At 39.5% G+C, this 21,988-nt stretch overlaps 1 protein-coding gene across 2 annotated transcripts in view; it reads left to right on the top strand.

Annotated features, from left to right (window-relative positions):
* SLC9A7 (solute carrier family 9 member A7) overlaps positions 1-21,988 on the top strand; it is a 363,606-nt gene that overhangs the window by 281,904 nt on the left and 59,714 nt on the right. Inside the window, exon 13 of one of the 2 annotated variants that reach the window (XM_053707738.1) lies at positions 9,244-9,303. The exons of the other annotated variant lie outside the window; for it this stretch is intronic. Coding sequence (XP_053563713.1) covers positions 9,244-9,303 — 60 coding nt within the window. The remainder of the gene's footprint in view (positions 1-9,243; positions 9,304-21,988) is intronic. 2 annotated transcript variants of the gene reach the window in all.

Raw genomic sequence — 21,988 nt, 5'->3', positions numbered from 1 at the left:
ATCTGAATTTGTAAAATGTTATGGGAACTAAAAAATAATCTGCATGGTGTGTACATAAAAATAACTATTTTTATTTTTGTATTTAAAATACATTTTTGTGTAGAACTTTCATGTCTACAAATGACAGAGGTGACTGTATAGGTTATACTGGTTACATAAAGTAATGCACAGAATGATGAACACTGATGCTCTGAGTACAATGTGCACAGTCATAAAAAATGAGTGTTGGACATGTTTCGTCTAAAGAATTTTTAAGTGTTTGACAAACATTAAACATTTGCTTTCTGCTACTCTACCTGTATTGACTGTAAGATTAGAATATCAAATCTAGCATTGGCATATTTAAGTATTAACTCTTTCACTTAATTTCACATTCCATACCCTGATAAAGTTGTCTTTTTTTTTCATTTATTAGATTTAGATATGTTTCAATGCTTCTTGCTGTCGCACATAAATTATTTTTTTTCATTTATTAGATTTAGATATGTTTCAATGCTTTTGCTGTCGCACATTAGGGGGTCCATCCGATAAAAATCGTCGCCCGCAAAAGCCGGCGACGCCAATATTTGCGCGGGTTTGGTATCACATATATGGCGTAACCTAGAAGTTACGCGCGTATATTTCTGTTGTCGCCCGTAGTTTTTTGGGCTATAGGCAGGTATACCAAACCCGCACAGTTTGGTATCCAATATGCAGCGTAAGGACTTACGTGGCGAAAATGGAGAAAACTTACTCCATTTTCACCTCGCCACAAAAAGCAGCCGTAAGAAGCCTTACGCTGACTATTGGAGCCCCGTAACTTCCTAAACTGGCTGCTAAAATAAACCTAACACCTAACGCATGCACAATGTCTATCTACCTGTCAACCGCGATCTTCTAAAATAAACCTAACACCTAACGCATGCGCAATGTCTATCTACCTGTCAACCGCGATCCCCCCCCCCCCCGAAATCCCTAATAAAGTTATTAACCCCTAAACCGCCGCTCCCGGACCCCGCCGCCATCTACATAAACTAACCCCCTACTGTGAGCCCCTAAAACCGCCGCCATCTACCTTATCTATCCCCTAATTAGAACCCCTTACACCGCTGTCATCTACCTTATCTATCCCCTAATCTGACCCCTTACACCGCCGCCACCTATATAAAAATTATTAACCCCTAATCTAATCCCCCTATACCGCCGCCAGCTATATTAATATTATTAACCCCTAATGTAAGCCACTTACACCGCCGCCATCTCTATTAAAATGATTAATCACTTATTTAATCTACCTACCCCGCCGCCAGCTATATTATCTATATTAACCCTAAGTATATTATAGTTAATATAGGTATTACATTATATATATTAACTATATTAACCCTAATTATATTAGGGTTAATATAGTTACTATAGTATTTATATTAACTATATTAACTCTATCTAACCCTAACACCCCTAACTAAATTTATATTAAATTAATCTAATTCATTTATAAACTAAAATATTCCTATTTAAATCTAAATACTTACCTATAAAATAAACCCTAAGATAGCTACAATATAATTAATAATTACATTGTAGCTATGTTAGGGTTAATATTTATTTTACAGGTAAATTGTTAATTATTTTAACTAGGTATAATAGCTATTAAATAGTTATTAACTATTTAATATCTACCTAGTTAAAATAATTACCCAATTACCTGTAAAATAAATCCTAACCTAAGTTACAAATACACCTACACTATCAATAAATTTAATAAACTACAAACATCTATCTAAAAATACAATTAAATTAACTAAACTACAAAAAAAAAAAAAACACTAAATTACAAAAAATAAAAAAAAGATTACAAGATTTTTAAGCTAATTACACCTATTCTAAGCCCCCTAATAAAATAATAAACCCCCAAAATAAAAAAAATTCCCTGCCCTATTCTAAATTAAACAAATTTCAAAGCTCTTTACCTTACCAGCCCTTAAAAGGGCCTTTTGTGGGGCATGCCCCAAAGAATTCAGCTCTTTTGCATACAAAAGAACAGCCAATCAGATTGAGCTCGCATTCTATTGGCTGATCGGAACAGCCAATAGAATGCGAGCTCAATCTGATTGGCTGATTGGATCAGCCAATCGGATTGAACTTGAATCTGATTGGCTGATTCAATCAGCCAATCAGATTTTTCTAACTTAATTCCGATTGGCTGATAGAATCCTATCAGCCAATCGGAATTCGGCGGACGCCATCTTGGATGACGTCATTTAAAGGTACCTCATTCGTAGTTCAGCAGTCGGCCGGGATGGATGCTCCGCGGCGGCGGAGCGAAGAAAGAAGATTGAAGATGCCGCCGGAAGAATGAAGACTTTGCTGCCGCTTGGAGGAAGACGTCGCCGGAGGAAGAATTCTTCTTTGCCGCTTGGAGGAAGACATCGCCGGAGGAAGAATTCTTCTTTGCCGCTTGGAGGAAGACGTCGCCGGAGGAAGAATTCTTCTTTGCCGCTTGGAGGAAGACGTCGCCGGAGGAAGAATTCTTCTTTGCCGCTTGGAGGAAGACGTCGCCGGAGGAAGAATTCTTCTTTGCCGCTTGGAGGAAGACATCGCCCGGATCGGATCAGGAGTTCGGCCCGGTGTGGTGAAGACAAGGTAGGGAGATCTTCAGGGGGGTAGTGTTAGGCTTTTTTAAGGGGGGTTTGGGTGGTTTTAGAATAGGGGTATGTGGGTGGTGGGTTGTAATGGGGTGGGGTATTGTATTTGTATGCAAAAGAGCTGAATTCTTTGGGGCATGCCCCACAAAAGGCCCTTTTAAGGGCTGGTAAGGTAAAGAGCTTTGAAATTTGTTTAATTTAGAATAGGGCAGGGAATTTTTTTTATTTTGGGGGTTTATTATTTTATTAGGGGGCTTAGAATAGGTGTAATTAGCTTAAAAATCTTGTAATCTTTTTTTATTTTTTGTAATTTAGTGTTTGTTTTTTTTTGTAGTTTAGTTAATTTAATTGTATTTTTAGATAGATGTTTGTAGTTTATTAAATTTATTGATAGTGTAGGTGTATTTGTAACTTAGGTTAGGATTTATTTTACAGGTAATTGGGTAATTATTTTAACTAGGTAGATATTAAATAGTTAATAACTATTTAATAGCTATTATACCTAGTTAAAATAATTAACAATTTACCTGTAAAATAAATATTAACCCTAACATTGCTACAATGTAATTATTAATTATATTGTAGCTATCTTAGGGTTTATTTTATAGGTAAGTATTTAGATTTAAATAGGAATATTTTAGTTTATAAATGAATTAGATTAATTTAATATAAATTTAGTTAGGGTTAGATAGAGTTAATATAGTTAATATAAATACTATAGTAACTATATTAACTATATTAACCCTAATATAATTAGGGTTAATATAGTTAATATATATAATGTAATACCTATATTAACTATAATATACTTAGGGTTAATATAGATAATATAGCTGGCGGCGGGGTAGGTAGATTAAATTAGGGGTTAATCATTTTAATAGAGATGGCGGCGGTGTAAGGGGCTTACATTAGGGGTTAATAATTTTAATATAGATGGCGGCGGTGTTAGGGGCTCACTTTAGGGGGTTATAGATATAATATAGCTGGCGGCGGGGTACGGGAGCGGCGGTTTAGGGGTTAATAACTTTATTAGGTTGCGGCGGGGTACGGGAGCGGCGGTTTAGGGGTTAATAGCTTTTTTATTGTTAGGCTAGTGAGGGGGGATAGCGGATAGAGGGTTAGACTTGTCGGGCTATGTTAGGGAGGCGTGTTAGACTTGTCAGGCTATGTTAGGGAGGCGTGTTAGACAGTGCGGGTGTTTTAGACTTTAGTCAGGTTTTATAGGCGCCGGCAGTTTCTAACGTGCCGCAAGTCACTGGCGACGCCAGAAATTTGTACTTGCGCAGATTTCTGGACATCGCTGGTTTGTCAGACTTACGGCACGTTAGCATCTGACGGCGACTTATATGGGATAGCTCGAGTTGCGAGCTGAAACTGCGGGCGACGCCGGTTCCCTCGCTTGCGCCGCAAACTGCGATCTATATCGGATCGCGCCCTAGAATTCCAGACCTTAGAATAGTCCAAAAATAGACCAGAGCTATCTCCTCCTTGCTAACCCGTATCACTTACTGTCTTTCTCACATCTCTTCCTGGATGTCCTCTCACTACCTCAAGCTAAATCTCTCCAAAACTGAGCTCCTTATTTTCCCCCCTTCTTCCAAAATCTCCATCCCCAATCTCTCTATAACTGTCGACAACTCCATCATTACCCCTACCCCGCATGCCTGATGTCTTGGGGTCACACTTGACTCAGATCTTTCTTTCATTTCTCACATTCAGATAATGTAAAACACAATATCTAGCCTATCAAACCCCCTGATGCTTAAGCAACTTAAAAGAGGAAAGCCTCTACAACTTTCCAGGGAAAAATGCATATACCCGGTAATAACAAAAGTGCGCTAAAAAAGCAACCGCATCAACCAGAATGAATGTAAAAATTTATTTAGGAAAATATATAATTCCTTATGCAATTCTATCGCTATTAATGGAATATCATATAACTGCGGAAATACAATCACACTCTACCATTCATACCATGTGTAATGCAGGGAACCACCGGTGGTATAAAAATATCTAAAAAAATATGGATATAAAAAATGGACTATGTCCAGAAGCTTAAAAATAAATGTCCAGATAAAAAGAAAAAGGTCTGGATAAGGTATCCTCTATTTCATATGTAGCGTATATATAACAGCTTGAAAGTTAATGTTATAACTCTGTGAATATATGGCAGCTTTGATTGCAGTTTGCTTTTAAATATCCACAAGATGGTGTTTTCACACAAGATGTTTATTTCAGAGTGTTGCTTCTTAAAACATTAGGGAATAATTGGAACCTCTAATCCCCCCGGTGTAAAACAACTATAATGGTACGTTTCACGTTTTACCTTATAAAAGTTGATGTCCTTTAGGGGCAATTAGGGTAAGAGACTGTACAGTGTGCTGGCTTTTAGAGAAAGGATAGGACAGATGTGCTGCCCCTCCCAAATCTGCTGCCCTAGTCACCGGCCTTGTTGGCCTAGGCCATAATACGTCCCTGCTCTCTGGTAGAAAGCACTTTTTAAAAAAAAAAAAATATTTTACAGCAAAAGGCAGCAAAATAAATCATGAATGTATATTGCAATAATGTTTCACTTGCAATAATGAAACGTTTTGTGCTAGATTACAAGTGGAGTGCTAATTTATCGCGCACCCGCAAACTGGCAAATTAGTTTACGGGTGCACTGTAAATAACCAGCCATTACAAGTGGCTGTTTATTGCTACCGCAACCTCGCTTTAGCAGTTAACCTATGGTTAATTTTTTAAATGTCTCCCAATTGCCCCCCAAATAACATGCAAGGTCCCTTTTTAAAAAACAAAAAATGTAGCTATTTTTATTTTATTTTATTTTTTTTAAACTGCAATTTAAGCAGTTTTTGGGGATAAAGTTGTCGGGAGGGGGTTGTTAGAAAAAACAAAGGCACTGAAAAGTGCCTTTACATTGCGGTCTATGGGAACTGTTTGTTCCCAGTAAATATATATGAATATATACATACCATCAAAACAAGCAGCACTCCAAAGGTCTTATATCCATATGTCACCTTTATTAAGTGAACGTTTTCGGGCTACAAAAAACCCGTCCTCAGACTTACAAGGTTATGCAAACTTACCACCACGCTGTGTTATATCCACCACCAAACAATGAACTACGCTCTCCACGTTAGATGCGTCTCCCCTGCGAGTGACGTCATCGGCCGTGGCAACGTAACAGGGACTATAATAAAATGAACACATTTAGACAAATAATCAATACACAAAAAAACAAAAACTAACATAGGCAATACGCATCCTGATATAATATAGGACTATAGAAAAATGGCATCTAATAATGTTATGTAGTTCCTAGTGCCGTACCACACATGTCCCAACGGTTACCATAGCAACCTATATCAACAATGCAGCACATTCAATGCGGCATATGTGGAGGGCAACATAAGAACTACAAACATATTGGTTATAGCATACAGCAACCAAAGGCATTGCTACAATAGACAATCTATATATGCAAGTACAATAATCAATATCACAACATACTAACAAAGGCCAAATTTAATAATCGGCACTACTAGATAACAAACGGCCCAAGTATTACCATATAGGTATAAAGCATAGGGGTCAAACAGTTGTGTCTATCCAAACTATTATAGGTTGCTGCAATAATTTAGAATTAACTCTATTAATTAACTATATGCCATACCAAAATAGAATAAGTGAATTCAAAATAAACCCTATACTAAAAATAATTAGAATGATTCAGGACTCTCAACAGAGGCATCCATTTTCAGCAGAGACTCATAAGAACACATGCCAGTCCAACTGGGTATTGAGTCCATAGGGAACCAGAGTATTCAACTCAAATGTCCATTTGGCTTCCCTTTGTAACAGCATACGGTTCCTATCTCCTCCTCTTGATAATGGCGGTACATGGTCAATGATCGTGTATTTGAGATCCATAACATTATGCTTCATTTCCAAAAAATGTCTGGCTACTGGTTGTTCCGATGCCCCTTTCTTAATCGCTGTCTTAATAGCAGATCGATGATTTGCCATACGTGTACGTAGGTCATCTGTGGTCTTCCCTACATAATATAATCCACAAATACAGTGTAAGAGGTACACTATATGTGTAGTGGTACACGTCAGGCGGAATCTGTGTTTGTACATTTTGCGTTTGTGTGGATGAGTGAAGCATGATCCAGTTATCAATCCTCCACAGGTAGTGCAACCAAGACATCGAAATACACCTGGTTTTTTTATGTCCAACCATGTAGATGTTTTGTAGCTTTGTACAGGGTCAGTGTTAATCAGTAAGTCCCGCAAGGACTTCGACCTTCTGTAACCCACCCTGGGTGGTTGTGAGTTATACAGAGGTAAGGATTTATCAGTATTGATGATCTTCCAATGCTTGTTTAAGATATCCATTAAGGGACCCTTATCCCCTGTAAAGGTAGTCACAAATGTCATTCTTCCATCCTCAATCTTAGGATCTCTATCTGGAATTTGACAAATATTGTCACATTATTCTTTCAACAATTTATAAGGATAACTCCTTGTTCTAAACCGCTGTACCATCTCTTTCAGTTGTAAGTCTCTGTTACCAATTTCCGAGTTGTTCCTACTCACTCTCAGCAATTGCGATTTCGGCAATGCTCTCTTCAATGCCGGAGGATGGCAACTGGTGTAATGTAATAGGGAATTTCTGTCAGTTTCCTTTCTGTACAGTGTCGACTGGATTTTCCCATTCCCTTTATATAACCTAACATCCAGGAAATCGATTTGTGTTCTACTATGCACCATTTTGAACTTCAGAGCTACATTAGCCTCATTCAATTGTTGGAACCAAGTCTCCAGGCCCTCCAAAGTACCAGACCAAATGAGAAACAGGTCATCTATATACCTCTTAAAAAATCGGATGTTTTTGAATATATACATATATATGTATGTGTAAATGTGTGTATATACACATATTAACACATAAATATATATGTATATAAGCATATATATTTATATATTTTTTACCTATCGCTGCATGACTTACCTCCTTTGCTGTGCTTGTTCTCATGCCATGTCTCACAGCATGAGAGTGAGGCTCCCATTAGAGCCTATGGAAGTGCGCTCTCGTGAACGCAATGCTTCTGTGAGATTGCATTTGCATTACACCTCACTTGTAATACCAGCTCACATTTGCGTGTACTTGCTTACTAGTTAACAATTTATTGTTGATTCTCCTAGTCATCACTGTATGCATATGAGAATCAACATTCAAATGTGATATTTAAATTGACATTAAACCCAAATTTTCTCTTTCATGATTCAGATAGAGAATACTATTTTAAACATCAACTAATATACTTCTGTTATCTAATTTGCTTCATTCTCTTGATATTCCTTCTTGAAAAGCATATCTAGATAGGCTCAGTAGATTCTGATTGGTGGCTGCACCTATTTGCCTCATGTGATTGGCTCACCCATGTGCATTGCTATTTCTTTAACAAAGGATATCTAAATATTGAAACAAATTAGATAATAGAAGTAAATAGGAATTTTGTTTAAAATTGTATTCTCTGTCTGAATCATGAAAGAAAAATTTTGGGTTTAATTTCCCTTTAAACGTTAAGTCCCTTCTACAGAAACATTCCATTGGTTAATCAAATGCTAAGGCAAACATTCCATCTACCATTCAAAATAAACACTCGCTGAGTATTTGTGTACTGGGGCAGTTTTAGGATTTGAACGTTTGTGACACATTCTCAAGCATAAGCAGTCAGATCATGCTTAATCACTGTTTATTTAAAATCTTTGTATTGCGTATATATTATGTATATTGAGTTAACAATCCTATGAGATTAAAAACGTAATCCAGTGTGGACCTCTTTTAAAAAAAAAAAAAAAAAAAAAAAAAACACCTTGGATATTATGTGGCGGTTGTTTATCTCAAATACATGATTTTAATATTTTTTTTATTATTTGTTCTTCATATAATAACATACTACAAACATGTATATAAACCACATTTGCAAGTCCTATACAGCAGTGTTTCAAGATTGTTTTTCATGAATTACATAATGGAATATTGCATTCATTTAAAGCGACATTGCAGTCAATATTGAATCGCGCATGAATGCCTTTCAGTTTTGGATCAAACCCTTTTTGTAATACACATATACTAGCAAAAATAGTTCTAATAAAAGATGTCAGTGTTTTAGTGATAGCTTTTATTCTGCACAGGGGTCGGGATCTTCTTATGCTACGTGTTCACGTTCAAGCATCATCCCTGTTCAGAGTCAGAAGTGACATTTATTATGACTTCATTTGTATCATTGGCAATTGCTAATGCAATACAAGCCACCATGGGCCCTCTGACCAGGTGCGCACATGCATACAAAGCAAAGAGCATTTTATCTAATACATGTGTATTTCAAAAATGCTCCTATGCAAAACTGAAATAGAATTATTTTTATATTTATCAGACGTATGTTATTTCATCTTCCCACATCACTTTGATTTTATGTTTGTGTTCATTCTGCACATGTTTACATATTATTTTTTTTTGCTGACCATATCTGAATAGGCGAGGGTGTCACTAGCTTTTGCATACCATTACTTTCATCTACATTTCATTTTTGTGCTATACCAGAGTTGGTGACCATATCCCATCATCGGAGGATGTGAACGTTAGACGTTGGCAATATTTCAGGTGAAACAAATGGTTTTATCCATGATATTAACTCAAGCTTTGTGCATATAAGCTTTGCCCTAATTAACTCTCTTCTGTCTATCGTATGCTGTGCATTATAATTTGTTGGTTTCATGATCACCTGTAGTGCTTCCATGTATCTTTATTGTGCAGTCAATTTATTTTCATTAACTCACTGGATGTTTATGGTAACCACTTGTTTGTTAAGTTTAACGTGCACTTTGTGGTGGGCACATGGTGTAAATTAACTAGACGCAAGCATCAACCATTAATGCTTTTCTGTATATAAAGCTTCAGTGTTTGCAAATTAGTCATTAAGAGAAAAAAAATGCTTAATATATCAGATCTGTAAAGGTTATGTAGTGTTATTAAATGCCAATTATCTTACAAGGGAATAGCAATAATTTAGTTTTTTTTCATACAGGTGGTGTCCATAATCCATTACTCATGGGATTTACTCTTCTCTACCACTAGTAGGAGGCAAAGATTCCCAAGTCCCAAGAGCTCTATAAAACCCCTCCAACCTCACACCTACCTCAGTCTTTACTTTGCCAGAAAAAGGGGTTTTTAGTCTATGTTGAGGCCCAGTTTCACCTCAGAGTACAGTGCTTGTCAGAGGAATGTATTTGGGGTATGGTTTATGATTCTATTGTTTCACTGCATGGGAAATCTTTCATAAACCCCATGTAATCGGTCACAGGAACGTGTCTTCTGCCTCCCTTTATACATTACACATTACTTTACACATTTATACATTATACTACTATTCCATAACCTCTGCTGATATGTTTCAGTACTCGTTTGGCTGTCTGCTTCTTGACTGCTAGTGGACGAGTGTCTATTGGAAAGTACATTTTTATTTAACATGTAGACACTCATTTAGCTATATTATGGGCATTTTTTTATTTTAAAAATAGTTTATCTATATATGTTATTATATATGGCCATTGGACAGATCTTTTACTATTCCCTTGTTTTTGCACACAGCGTTTTTTTTTTTTTTTTTTTTTGAGGGGCTCGCTTAGTTCTTCGCACATCGGCCTGTTTTCACTCGTCATGATTGCCCATTTTGGGTTAACGCTGGTCGGGTTAACGCACATCCCTTAGTCTCTTAGGAACTGCAGGTTTCTTTTGCGTGCCAGGTTTGCCTGTCAGGTTAGCGCACGTCCCTATAGTTTTCCCCCATGTTTGGTATACGCACGTCTGGTTAGCGCATGTTTGCTCAGCTATGCGCGCATCATATTTTTGGCGCACTCAGTCTCATTTATACTGTCGGTTGTTTGCCGCGCGTTTGGAGGTAATGTTATTTTCTCTTGTTCTTGTCCTTTTCAGCTCGGCTTAGCGCATTGTTCCTATCTAATACCATTTTTTTGGTACTAATGCACCTACTCTTTGTTTCGTACAGGTTAATTCTGAAGTAGTGCCTCCTGCCGTGAAAACGTTTATCGAGGCTGCAGTCTCTGAGGTGTTGGCTGCTGTCCCACCTTCAAAAATGGGTAAAAGGTCAGTTCAGATTTTACATCAGCCCAGGGATACTGTCGTATTTTCAGATGGTAATGTTTCCTCTGGGGATGAGGATTCCTCATCGGAAGTTGAACCTGATATTTCCTCTTTTTTGTTTTAAGTTGAACACATTTGTTCTCTTTTAAAATAGGTCTTAATTACAGGTTAAAGATACTAAAGCTAGATTATAAACCTTGTAATCATTTAAATTCAGTGTTTAGGACTGTTGCTAATCTCCTTGAGGTTTTCTCTGTGCCTAATGCTGTCTCTGACATGATTGCTAGAGAATGGTCTAAGCCAGGTGTGTCTTTTAATCCTTCTTCAATATTTATTAAATATATATCTTGCGGGGGGGGGGGGGGCAGAGCAAGCTCTGCATCTGAGTGGTCACATCTCACAATAGCTCCGGACCGGTTCCGATTAATTATATATCTCTGACCGCTCAGTGCAGCTTAATTTGCTCCTAAATAAGGGAGTTTGCTCTGAGGTGACACCGTAACTACCTTGCAGTCTGTCTATGGAAGATTACCATCAGCTATCACCATGAAAGTACCCGCAGCTGCTACTAGGGAACGGCCATCTTGTCACACACGTGGCACCCTATCTCTATATTACAGTCTACCGAACATTAGCTATGGGGATTCCCTAAGAATCATGGAGGAGTTCCAAGAAGCCATTTTAGCCCAGCTAGAAGCTTTTGACCGCCTGATGTGTAGCGGATTCAACGACCTGATTGGAGTTCTTAGGGATAAAGCTACGCCACTAACTTCTACATCGGAACCAAAAGTGATCCTAAAGTGCCCAACAGCCCATCCCTTAACAATAAAATCTCTCAAGCTGGAACCCACAAAGTGCCCTGACATCCAGGTCAGTCAATCGACAATAATGGCGATGGAGCTAACGAGGAAGGCTCTGACAGTTGTACCGGTTATGTCTGGATTGATATCGCCCTCGGCTGCTCTGGATGGGGATGCGGCCGGCCTACCTGGTGAATTTGGAGGCCTCAACTTGCCATGTAGTGCAGTGGAAGCCTTCTTGCAGCATTACAAGCCTCACAGCTATACAGAAATCATATGTGCTCCGCTCCATAACATCAAGAAGGTTGGGCTCCAGCAGAGACACTTCTACTCCCCTGATGGGAAGGGACCATCTGATTATGTTTACCCGGTTTGTCCTAAGCTAGCCGATTCGAACAGTGAAACACACCCGCCCTTTTCTGTGCATAGCACGCACACTTGCATCATGGAGGGATTATTCCTGACACTAAACCTCCTACCTAATATTAACACAGGCACACTATTATTTCCCATCATGTTGGACTTGTGGCAGAAGCTATGGTGCCGTTATGGGGTAGGTTGATCCTCCTTAAGACTGTTTTTCCCGTGATGGGGACCCACCTTTGAAACCCTGACCTTGTGCTCACCACACTGATGGTGACTGTTTACGTCTGTTAAATATGTTTCTCTTGTAAGGTGTATCCAGTCCACGGATTCATCCATTACTTGTGGGATATTCTCCTTCCCAACAGGAAGCTGCAAGAGGATCACCCACAGCAGAGTTGTCTATATAGCTCCTCCCCTAACTGCCACCTTCTCTTGCAGCTCTCGACAAGGGAAGCAGCTAGAGAGATGTGGTCAAGGTCCCTTCAAACATCCAAATCTAATTTGTCTGCCTGCTTGGAGATTGAACGCTTGATTTTGTCAAAACGTGGTTTTTCCGAGTCGGTCATTGATACCTTAATTCAGGCTTGAAAGCCTGTCACCAGGAAAATCTATCATAAGATATGGTGTAAATATCTTCATTGGTGTGAATCCAAGGGTTACTCATGGAGTAAAGTCAGGATTCCCAGGATATTGTCTTTTTTCCAAGAAGGATTGGAGAAGGGATTGTCAGCTAGTTCCTTAAAGGGACAGATTTCTGCTCTGTCTATTCTTTTGCACAAGCGTCTGGCGGATGTTCCAGACGTTCAAGCGTTTTGTCAGGCTTTAGTTAGAATCAAGCCTGTGTTTAAACCTGTTGCTCCGCCATGGAGTTTAAATTTAGTTCTTAAAGTTCTTCAAGGGGTTCCGTTTGAACCTCTGCATTCCATAGATATCAAGCTTTTATCTTGGAAAGTTCAGTTCTTGGTAGCTATCTCTTCGGCTCGAAGAGTTTCAGAGTTATCTGCCTTGCAGTGTGATTCCCCTTATCTGATCTTCCATGCAGATAAGGTAGTTTTGCGTACCAAACCTGGGTTTCTTCCTAAGGTAGTATCCAATAAGAATATCAATCAAGAGATTGTTGTTCCGTCACTGTGTCCTAATCCTTCTTCAAAGAAGGAACGTCTATTACACAATCTTGACGTGTTTCGTGCTTTAAAGTTTTATTTACAAGCTACTAAAGTTTTTCGTCAAACATCTGCATTGTTTGTTGTCTACTCTGGACAGAGGAAAGGCCAAAAGGCTTCAGCAACTTCTCTTTATTTTTGGCCAGCAGCCTCCTGTAAGAATTACAGCTCATTCCACTAGAGCGGTGGCTTCCACATGGGCCTTTAAAAATGAGGCTTCTGTTGAACAGATTTGTAAGGCAGCGACTTGGTCTTCGCTTCATACTTTTTCTAAATTCTACAAATTTGATACTTTTGCTTCTTCGGAGGCTATTTTTGGGAGAAAGGTCTTACAGGCAGTGGTGCCTTCCGTTTAAGCGCCTGCCTTGTCCCTCCCTTCACCCGTGTCCTATAGCTTTGGTATTGGTATCCCACAAGTAATGGATGAATCCGTGGACTGGATACACCTTACAAGAGAAAACAAAATGTATGCTTACCTGATAAATGTATTTCTCTTGTGGTGTATCTAGTCCACGGCCCGCCCTGTCATTTTAAGGCAGGTGTTTTTTAATTTTTAAACTACAGTCACCACTGCACCCTATAGTTTCTCCTTTCTCTTGCTTGTCTTCGGTCGAATGACTGGGAGGTGGCAGTTAGGGGAGGAGCTATATAGACAGCTCTGCTGTGGGTGATCCTCTTGCAGCTTCCTGTTGGGAAGGAGAATATCCCACAAGTAATGGATGAATCCGTGGACTGGATACACCACAAGAGAAATAAATTTATCAGGTAAGCATAAATTATGTTTTTTTCCTTGTTATACTTTCATTAAGCCCATGGCTAAGAGTTTCTTAAGTGTTACCCTATTTTCGAAATCACTGTATGCATCAAGATTTGTGCCCTTAGAAAACTCCGCACTTTACTTCTTATACTTTCCAGTATGTTGTCATAACGCAAAGGGCACTTTATAAATAGTTTAATCATGCTGTTACCATTCACAGCAGATATGAGCCACTGGGACAGCACCTATGTCATATACGTTGCTTGCAATATCCCTTCTGTAGAGGGCATATGTTTAGGAACATGTAGACTGTAGCTCTAGTTCATGCTGGATCTATTATTGCTGTCATGTTGCTGTCATGTATATTGGTATTAATGCTAACTAAACTCTGCCTTAGACACACGTGCTATCATAGGTTTATATAATATAGCTAGCCTGCTTGGTACAGCCTTTGTTTGCAGACCAACTACCATCTATGCTGGTGGTTACCCTTTGATACATATGCACTTTGTTAAGGTACAGGAGTATAGCTAGTATATCAGCATCAACATTCATACAATATCTCCATAGGACACCATGTTAGGCAAACCGGTCTATATTTCCAGACTATCTCTGAGGAATGTTTGTGTGCAAAAGTGCAATTGTACACTGAAAATGTACTAGATGTAAAGAAAGTATAAGTCCATGTAAATTCACTCCTAGCTCTTGATCAGTATCAAATCTTAGTATATTCAATGTAGGTAACAATATTGTAATAGAGCAACAAGGCAAGTGTGAAAAAACAGAGCATAAGAAATAGCAGGTTTTCAAATATTAAAGATCAGTTTCAAATACAAGCTGTATAGAAGGTATCTTGCTTTCGCAAAGCTTTATACATTTCTCCCCCACACCGGACAATACCTTGTAAATTCAGACGAAAGTGTCCACCCTGTCCTACTCACTGCAGGGAGGGGAAGCAGGTAACTAAAACTTTACTTTCCTTGTGGATCCAAGACGCTGTGCACACCTGCTATTCAGCTCAATGCACGCTGTCAGCAACACTTACACCTCAGAGACATGACTGATCCAGCGTATCCTTTCAAAACAGAGATTTCCCAACGCTGGTAAAAAGAGCAAAAAGAGTCCAATAGGTTGGAAAGGATAACAGGCTGCACTATTGGTTAGAGGTAAAAAAAATAGCTATATATATATATATATATATATATATATATATATATATATATATATATATATATATATATATATATATATAGCTAGTATATTGATCATCAGGGTAAAATGGCATCTAGGCTATAGATTATTTTTACCCATATAAGAGGAACTTATCTTTGCGAGCTGTATACATTTTGGCCTCTTGCTATAATCCATTGTAATACCCCTGAGCTCTAATATGGTTTAACAAAGCTATTGGTTATGGGAGTCTTAATTTTTAGCCTCTCTGATAAACTACCTTATATATAGGGTCATTGAATGTTTAATAACAATCCCTGTGATTAGTTATAACTTACAGTATTTTTGAACCTCATAGATATGTTACACTCAACAACTACACAACAGGCTATTGAGTGACGTTATGTGTGAAAGACAGCAGCACCACTAGGTATATTATCAATATCCTTTATTAGTGAGACATCACATGGACCAACGTTTCAGTCACCAACTGACCTTAATCATGTTATACATACAAATATCATTAACCACTTTATATACCCCCACAATGGGGAGGGACCTGTTACCTATACAGGTGATATTGATTCTGTGTTTCCCTTAGTTCACAGGAAATTACACTACCCCATCTAGTGGTCACAAAAATATTTATCTCATTAACACATTCTAAGCTGAAAAATAGCATACATTAAAAACCAAATACAATTTAGCATAATTACATCCAATATATTTCATATTTCATAAATAGCAAGTAGTGATTTTTAGCAAGAATAACCACCTTAGTAGAGTTCATACAATTCATAGTCCTATAATATTTACAAAGTAACATTCCAGTCAATCTCCCTATTCATCCCCAAGAGGAAGAGAGACTGAAGGGTATAAATCCAAAAAGTTTCCCTAGATTTTAGGATTCTCTGTCTATCACCTCCCCTCCTTGGTCTCTTGACCTGTTCAATAACCTGGTAAGTTGAGAGATGGTATGGCCTGTCTGTAAAAAAATGATTAGACACAGGAGCATCCCTATTATTACATCAAATATTTGATTTGTGCTCATTTATCCTGTCTCTAATCCTACGTATAGATTCACCAATATATATTGTAAAGCATGGACACTTAATAAGGTATATCGCAAAGTCTGAATTACAGGTATAAAAACCAGGGATCTTAAACTTTTTTACAGTCATTGGATGTATAAAGTGATCTCCTTTTATAACACTATTGCAATCGCAACAACTGAAACATCCAAATTTGGGAGTAGAGATATAGATCTGTGTCATTCCCTTTTCGGGTCCTATATCAGCTCTTACTAATGTATCTTTTAAATTCCTACATCTTTTATAGGCAGGCATAGGTGATTCCTCAAACTCTTTAATATGAGGATTTAAATCCTTCACTATAGGCCAATGCTTTCTAATAATCCTAAGGACTTCATTACTAAGAGGATTATACTGGGAGACAAAAACTAATCTTATTTTCTTCTGTTATGTGTGATCAGTCCACGGGTCATCATTACTTCTGGGATATTATCTGCTCCCCTACAGGAAGTGCAAGAGGATTCACCCAGCAGAGTTGCTATATAGCTCCTCCCCTCTACGTCACCCCCAGTCATTCTCTTGCACCCAAAGACTAGATAGGAGGTGTGAGAGGACTATGGTGATTATACTTAGTTTTTAGAACTTCAATCAAAAGTTTGTTATTTTATAATAGCACCGGAGCGTGTTATTACCTCTCTGGCAGAGTTTGAAGAAGAATCTACCAGAGTTTTTCTTATGATTTTAACCGGAGTAGTTAACATCATATTGCTGTTTCTCGGCCGTCTGAGGGAGGTAAAAACTTCAGATCAGGGGACAGCGGGCAGTTGAATCTGCATTGAGGTATGTAGCAGTTTTTATTTTCTGAATGGAATTGATGAAAAAATCCTGCCATACCGTTATAATGAACATGTATGTATGCTTTACACTTTAGTATTCTGGAGATGGTATTACACCGGAATTACTCTGTAAAAGTACATTAAACCTTTTAATAGGTATTTTTCATGTTAAACGTTTTTGCTGGAATGTAGAATCGTTTGCATTAATGAGGTACTGAGTGAATAAATATTTGGGCATTATTTTTCCACTTGGCAGTTTGCTTGTGTTAATTATGACAGTTTCGTTTCTCTCTCACTGCTGTGTGTGAGAGGGAGGGGCCGTTTTTGGCGCTCTTTGCTACGCATCAAAAATTCCCAGTCAGTTTTTCTGCATGATCCGGTTCATCTCTAACAGAACTCAGGGGTCTTCAAACTTCTTTGAAGGGAGGTAGATTCTCTCAGCAGAGCTGTGAGACTTATATAGTGACTGTGATTTAAAACGTTGCTCTGTAATTTTTATGTTTAAAATTTAATTAGTGTTATTTTACTAATGGGAACAAACCTTTGCTAAAAAGTGTGTTGTTTGTTAAGAGTGATGCTATAACTGTTTTTCAGTTCATTATTTCAACTGTCATTTAATCGTTTAGTGCTTCTTGAGGCACAGTACGTTTTTATTAAATAAAATTGCAACCGAGTTGCATGTTTATTGCTAGTGTGTTAAACATGTCTGATTCAGAGGAAGATACCTGTGTCATTTGTTCCAATGCCAAGGTGGAGCCCAATAGAAATTTATGTACTAACTGTATTGATGCTACTTTAAATAAAAGCCAATCTGTACAAATTGAACAAATTTCACCAAACAGCGAGGGGAGAGTTATGCCGACTAACTCGCCTCACGTGTCAGTACCTGCATCTCCCGCCCGGGAGGTGCGTGATATTATGGCGCCTAGTACATCTGGGCAGCCATTACAGATAACATTACAAGATATGGCTACTGTTATGACTGAAGTTTTGGCTAAATTACCAGAACTAAGAGGCAAGCGTGATCACTCTGGGGTGAGAACAGAGTGCGCTGATAATTCTAGGGCCATGTCTGATACTGCGTCACAGCTTGCAGAGCATGAGGACGGAGAGCTTCATTCTGTAGGTGACGGTTCTGATCCAAACAGATTGGATTCAGATATTTCAAATTTTAAATTTAAATTGGAAAACCTCCGTGTTTTACTAGGGGAGGTCTTAGCAGCTCTCAACGATTGTAACACTGTTGCAATACCAGAGAAAATGTGTAGGTTGGATAAATACTTTGCGGTACCGGCGAGTACTGACGTTTTTCCTATACCTAAGAGATTAACTGAAATTGTTACTAAGGAGTGGGATAGACCCGGTGTGCCGTTCTCACCCCCTCCAATATTTAGAAAGATGTTTCCAATAGACGCCACCACACGGGACTTATGGCAAACGGTCCCTAAGGTGGAGGGAGCAGTTTCTACTTTAGCTAAGCGTACCACTATCCCGGTGGAGGATAGCTGTGCTTTTTCAGATCCTATGGATAAAAAATTAGAGGGTTACCTTAAGAAAATGTTTGTTCAACAAGGTTTTATATTACAACCCCTTGCATGCATCGCGCCGATCACGGCTGCGGCAGCATTTTGGATTGAGTCTCTGGAAGAGAACCTTAGTTCAGCTACGCTGGACGACATTACGGACAGGCTTAGAGTCCTTAAACTAGCTAATTCATTTATTTCGGAGGCCGTAGTACATTTAACCAAACTTACGGCTAAGAATTCAGGATTCGCCATTCAGGCACGTAGGGCGCTGTGGCTAAAATCCTGGTCGGCTGATGTAACTTCTAAGTCCAAATTACTTAATATACCCTTCAAGGGGCAAACTTTATTTGGGCCCGGTTTGAAAGAAATTATTGCTGACATTACAGGAGGTAAGGGCCACGCTCTACCTCAAGACAAAGCCAAAGCTAAGGCTAGACAGTCTAATTTTCGTCCCTTTCGGAATTTCAAAGCAGGAGCAGCGCCAACTTCCACTGCACCAAAACAGGGAGGAGCTGTTGCTCGTTACAGACAAGGCTGGAAGCCTAACCAGTCCTGGAACAAGGGCAAGCAGGCCAGTAAACCTGCTGCTGCCCCAAAGACAGCATGAACCGAGGGCCCCCGATCCGGGACCGGATCTAGTGGGGGGCAGACTTTCTCTCTTCGCCCAGGCTTGGGCAAGAGATGTCCAGGATCCCTGGGCGCTAGAGATCATATCTCAGGGATACCTTCTAGACTTCAAATTCTCTCCCCCAAGAGGGAGATTTCATCTGTCAAGGTTGTCAACAAACCAAATAAAGGACGCGTTTCTACGCTGTGTACAAGATCTGTTATTAATGGGAGTGATCCATCCGGTTCCGCGGTCGGAACAAGGACAAGGGTTTTACTCAAACCTGTTTGTGGTTCCCAAAAAAGAGGGAACTTTCAGGCCAATCTTGGATTTAAAGATCCTAAACAAATTCCTAAGAGTTCCATCGTTCAAAATGGAAACTATTCGGACAATCTTACCCATGATCCAAGAGGGTCAGTACATGACCACAGTGGATTTAAAGGATGCTTAACTTCACATACCGATTCACAAAGATCATTACCGGTATCTAAGGTTTGCCTTCTTAAACAGGCATTACCAGTTTGTAGCCCTTCCATTCGGATTGGCTACGGCTCCAAGAATCTTTACAAAGGTTCTGGGTGCCCTTCTGGCGGTACTAAGACCGCGTGGAATTTCGGTAGCTCCGTACCTAGACGACATTCTGATACAAGCTTCAAGCTTTCAAACTGCCAAGTCTCATACAGAGTTAGTTCTGGCATTTCTAAGGTCGCATGGATGGAAAGTGAACGAAAAGAAGAGTTCTCTCTTTCCTCTCACAAGAGTTCCATTCTTGGGGACTCTTATAGATTCTGTAGCAATGAAGATTTATCTGACAGAAGACAGATTAACAAAGCTTCTAAATGCATGCCGTGTCCTTCATTCCATTCAACTCCCGTCAGTAGCTCAATGCATGGAGGTGATCGGCTTAATGGTAGCAGCAATGGACATAGTTCCCTTTGCACGCCTACATCTCAGACCGCTGCAATTGTGCATGCTGAGTCAGTGGAATGGGGATTACTCAGATTTGTCCCCCACTCTGAATCTGGATCAAGAGACCAGAAACTCTCTTCTATGGTGGCTTTCTCGGCCACATCTGTCCAGGGGGATGCCGTTCAGCAGGCCGGACTGGACAATTGTAACAACAGACGCCAGCCTTCTAGGTTGGGGCGCTGTCTGGAATTCTCTGAAGGCTCAGGGACAATGGAGTCAGGAGGAAAGTCTCCTGCCAATAAACATTCTGGAATTGAGAGCAGTTCTCAATGCCCTTCTAGCTTGGCCCCAGTTAAAGACTCGGGGGTTCATCAGGTTTCAGTCGGACAACATCACGACTGTAGCTTACATCAACCATCAAGGAGGGACAAGAAGCTCCCTAGCAATGATAGAAGTATCAAAGATAATTCGCTGGGCAGAGTCTCACTCTTGCCACCTGTCAGCAATCCACATCCCGGGAGTGGAGAACTGGGAGGCGGATTTCTTGAGTCGCCAGACTCTTCATCCAGGGGAGTGGGAACTTCATCCGGAGGTCTTTGCCCAAATACTTCGACGTTGGGGCAAACCAGAGATAGATCTCATGGCGTCTCGCCAGAACGCCAAACTTCCTCGCTACGGATCCAGATCCAGGGATCCGGGAGCGGTTCTGATAGATGCTTTGACAGCACCTTGGAACTTCAGGATGGCTTATGTGTTTCCACCCTTCCCACTGCTTCCTCGATTGATTGCCAAAATCAAACAGGAGAGAGCATCAGTGATTCTAATAGCGCCTGCATGGCCGCGCAGGACTTGGTATGCAGATCTAGTGGACATGTCATCCTGTCCGCCTTGGTCTCTACCTCTAAGACAGGACCTTCTGATTCAGGGTCCATTCAAACATCAAAGTCTAACTTCTCTGAAGCTGACTGCTTGGAAATTGAACGCTTGATTTTATCAAAACGTGGTTTTTCTGAGTCGGTTATTGATACCCTGATACAGGCTAGGAAGCCTGTTACCAGAAAGATTTACCATAAAATATGGCGTAAATACCTATACTGGTGTGAATCCAAAGATTACTCCTGGAGTAAGGTTAGGATTCCTAGGATATTGTCTTTTCTACAAGAAGGTTTAGAAAAGGGTTTATCGGCTAGCTCATTAAAGGGACAGATCTCAGCTCTGTCCATCTTGTTACACAGGCGTCTGTCAGAAAATTCAGACATCCAGGCCTTTTGTCAGGCTTTAGCTAGGATCAAGCCTGTGTTTAAAACTGTTGCTCCGCCATGGAGTTTAAACTTAGTTCTTAACATTTTACAGGGTGTTCCGTTTGAACCCCTTCATTCCATTGATATAAAATTGTTATCTTGGAAAGTTCTATTTTTAATGGCTATTTCCTCGGCTCGAAGAGTCTCTGAGTTATCAGCCCTACATTGTGATTCTCCTTATCTGATCTTTCACTCAGACAAGGTAGTTCTGCGTACTAAACCTGGGTTCTTACCTAAGGTAGTCACTAACAGGAATATCAATCAAGAGATTGTTGTTCCATCCTTGTGTCCAAATCCTTCTTCAAAGAAGGAACGTCTTCTACACAATCTGGATGTAGTTCGTGCCCTCAAGTTCTACTTGCAGGCAACTAAAGATTTTCGCCAAACTTCTTCCCTGTTTGTCGTTTATTCTGGACAGAGGAGAGGTCAGAAAGCTTCTGCTACCTCTCTCTCCTTTTGGCTTCGTAGCATAATACGTTTAGCCTATGAGACTGCTGGACAGCAGCCTCCTGAAAGAATTACAGCTCATTCCACTAGAGCTGTGGCTTCCACTTGGGCCTTTAAGAATGAGGCCTCTGTTGAACAGATTTGCAAGGCTGCAACTTGGTCTTCGCTTCATACTTTTTCCAAATTTTACAAATTTGACACTTTTGCTTCTTCGGAGGCTATTTTTGGGAGAAAGGTTCTTCAGGCAGTGGTTCCTTCTGTATAATGAGCCT

This window comes from Bombina bombina, chromosome 3 (genome assembly GCF_027579735.1).
Source record: "Bombina bombina isolate aBomBom1 chromosome 3, aBomBom1.pri, whole genome shotgun sequence".
Taxonomy (NCBI): Eukaryota; Metazoa; Chordata; class Amphibia; order Anura; family Bombinatoridae; genus Bombina; species Bombina bombina.
This window is presented reverse-complemented; position numbering and strand designations above follow the sequence as displayed.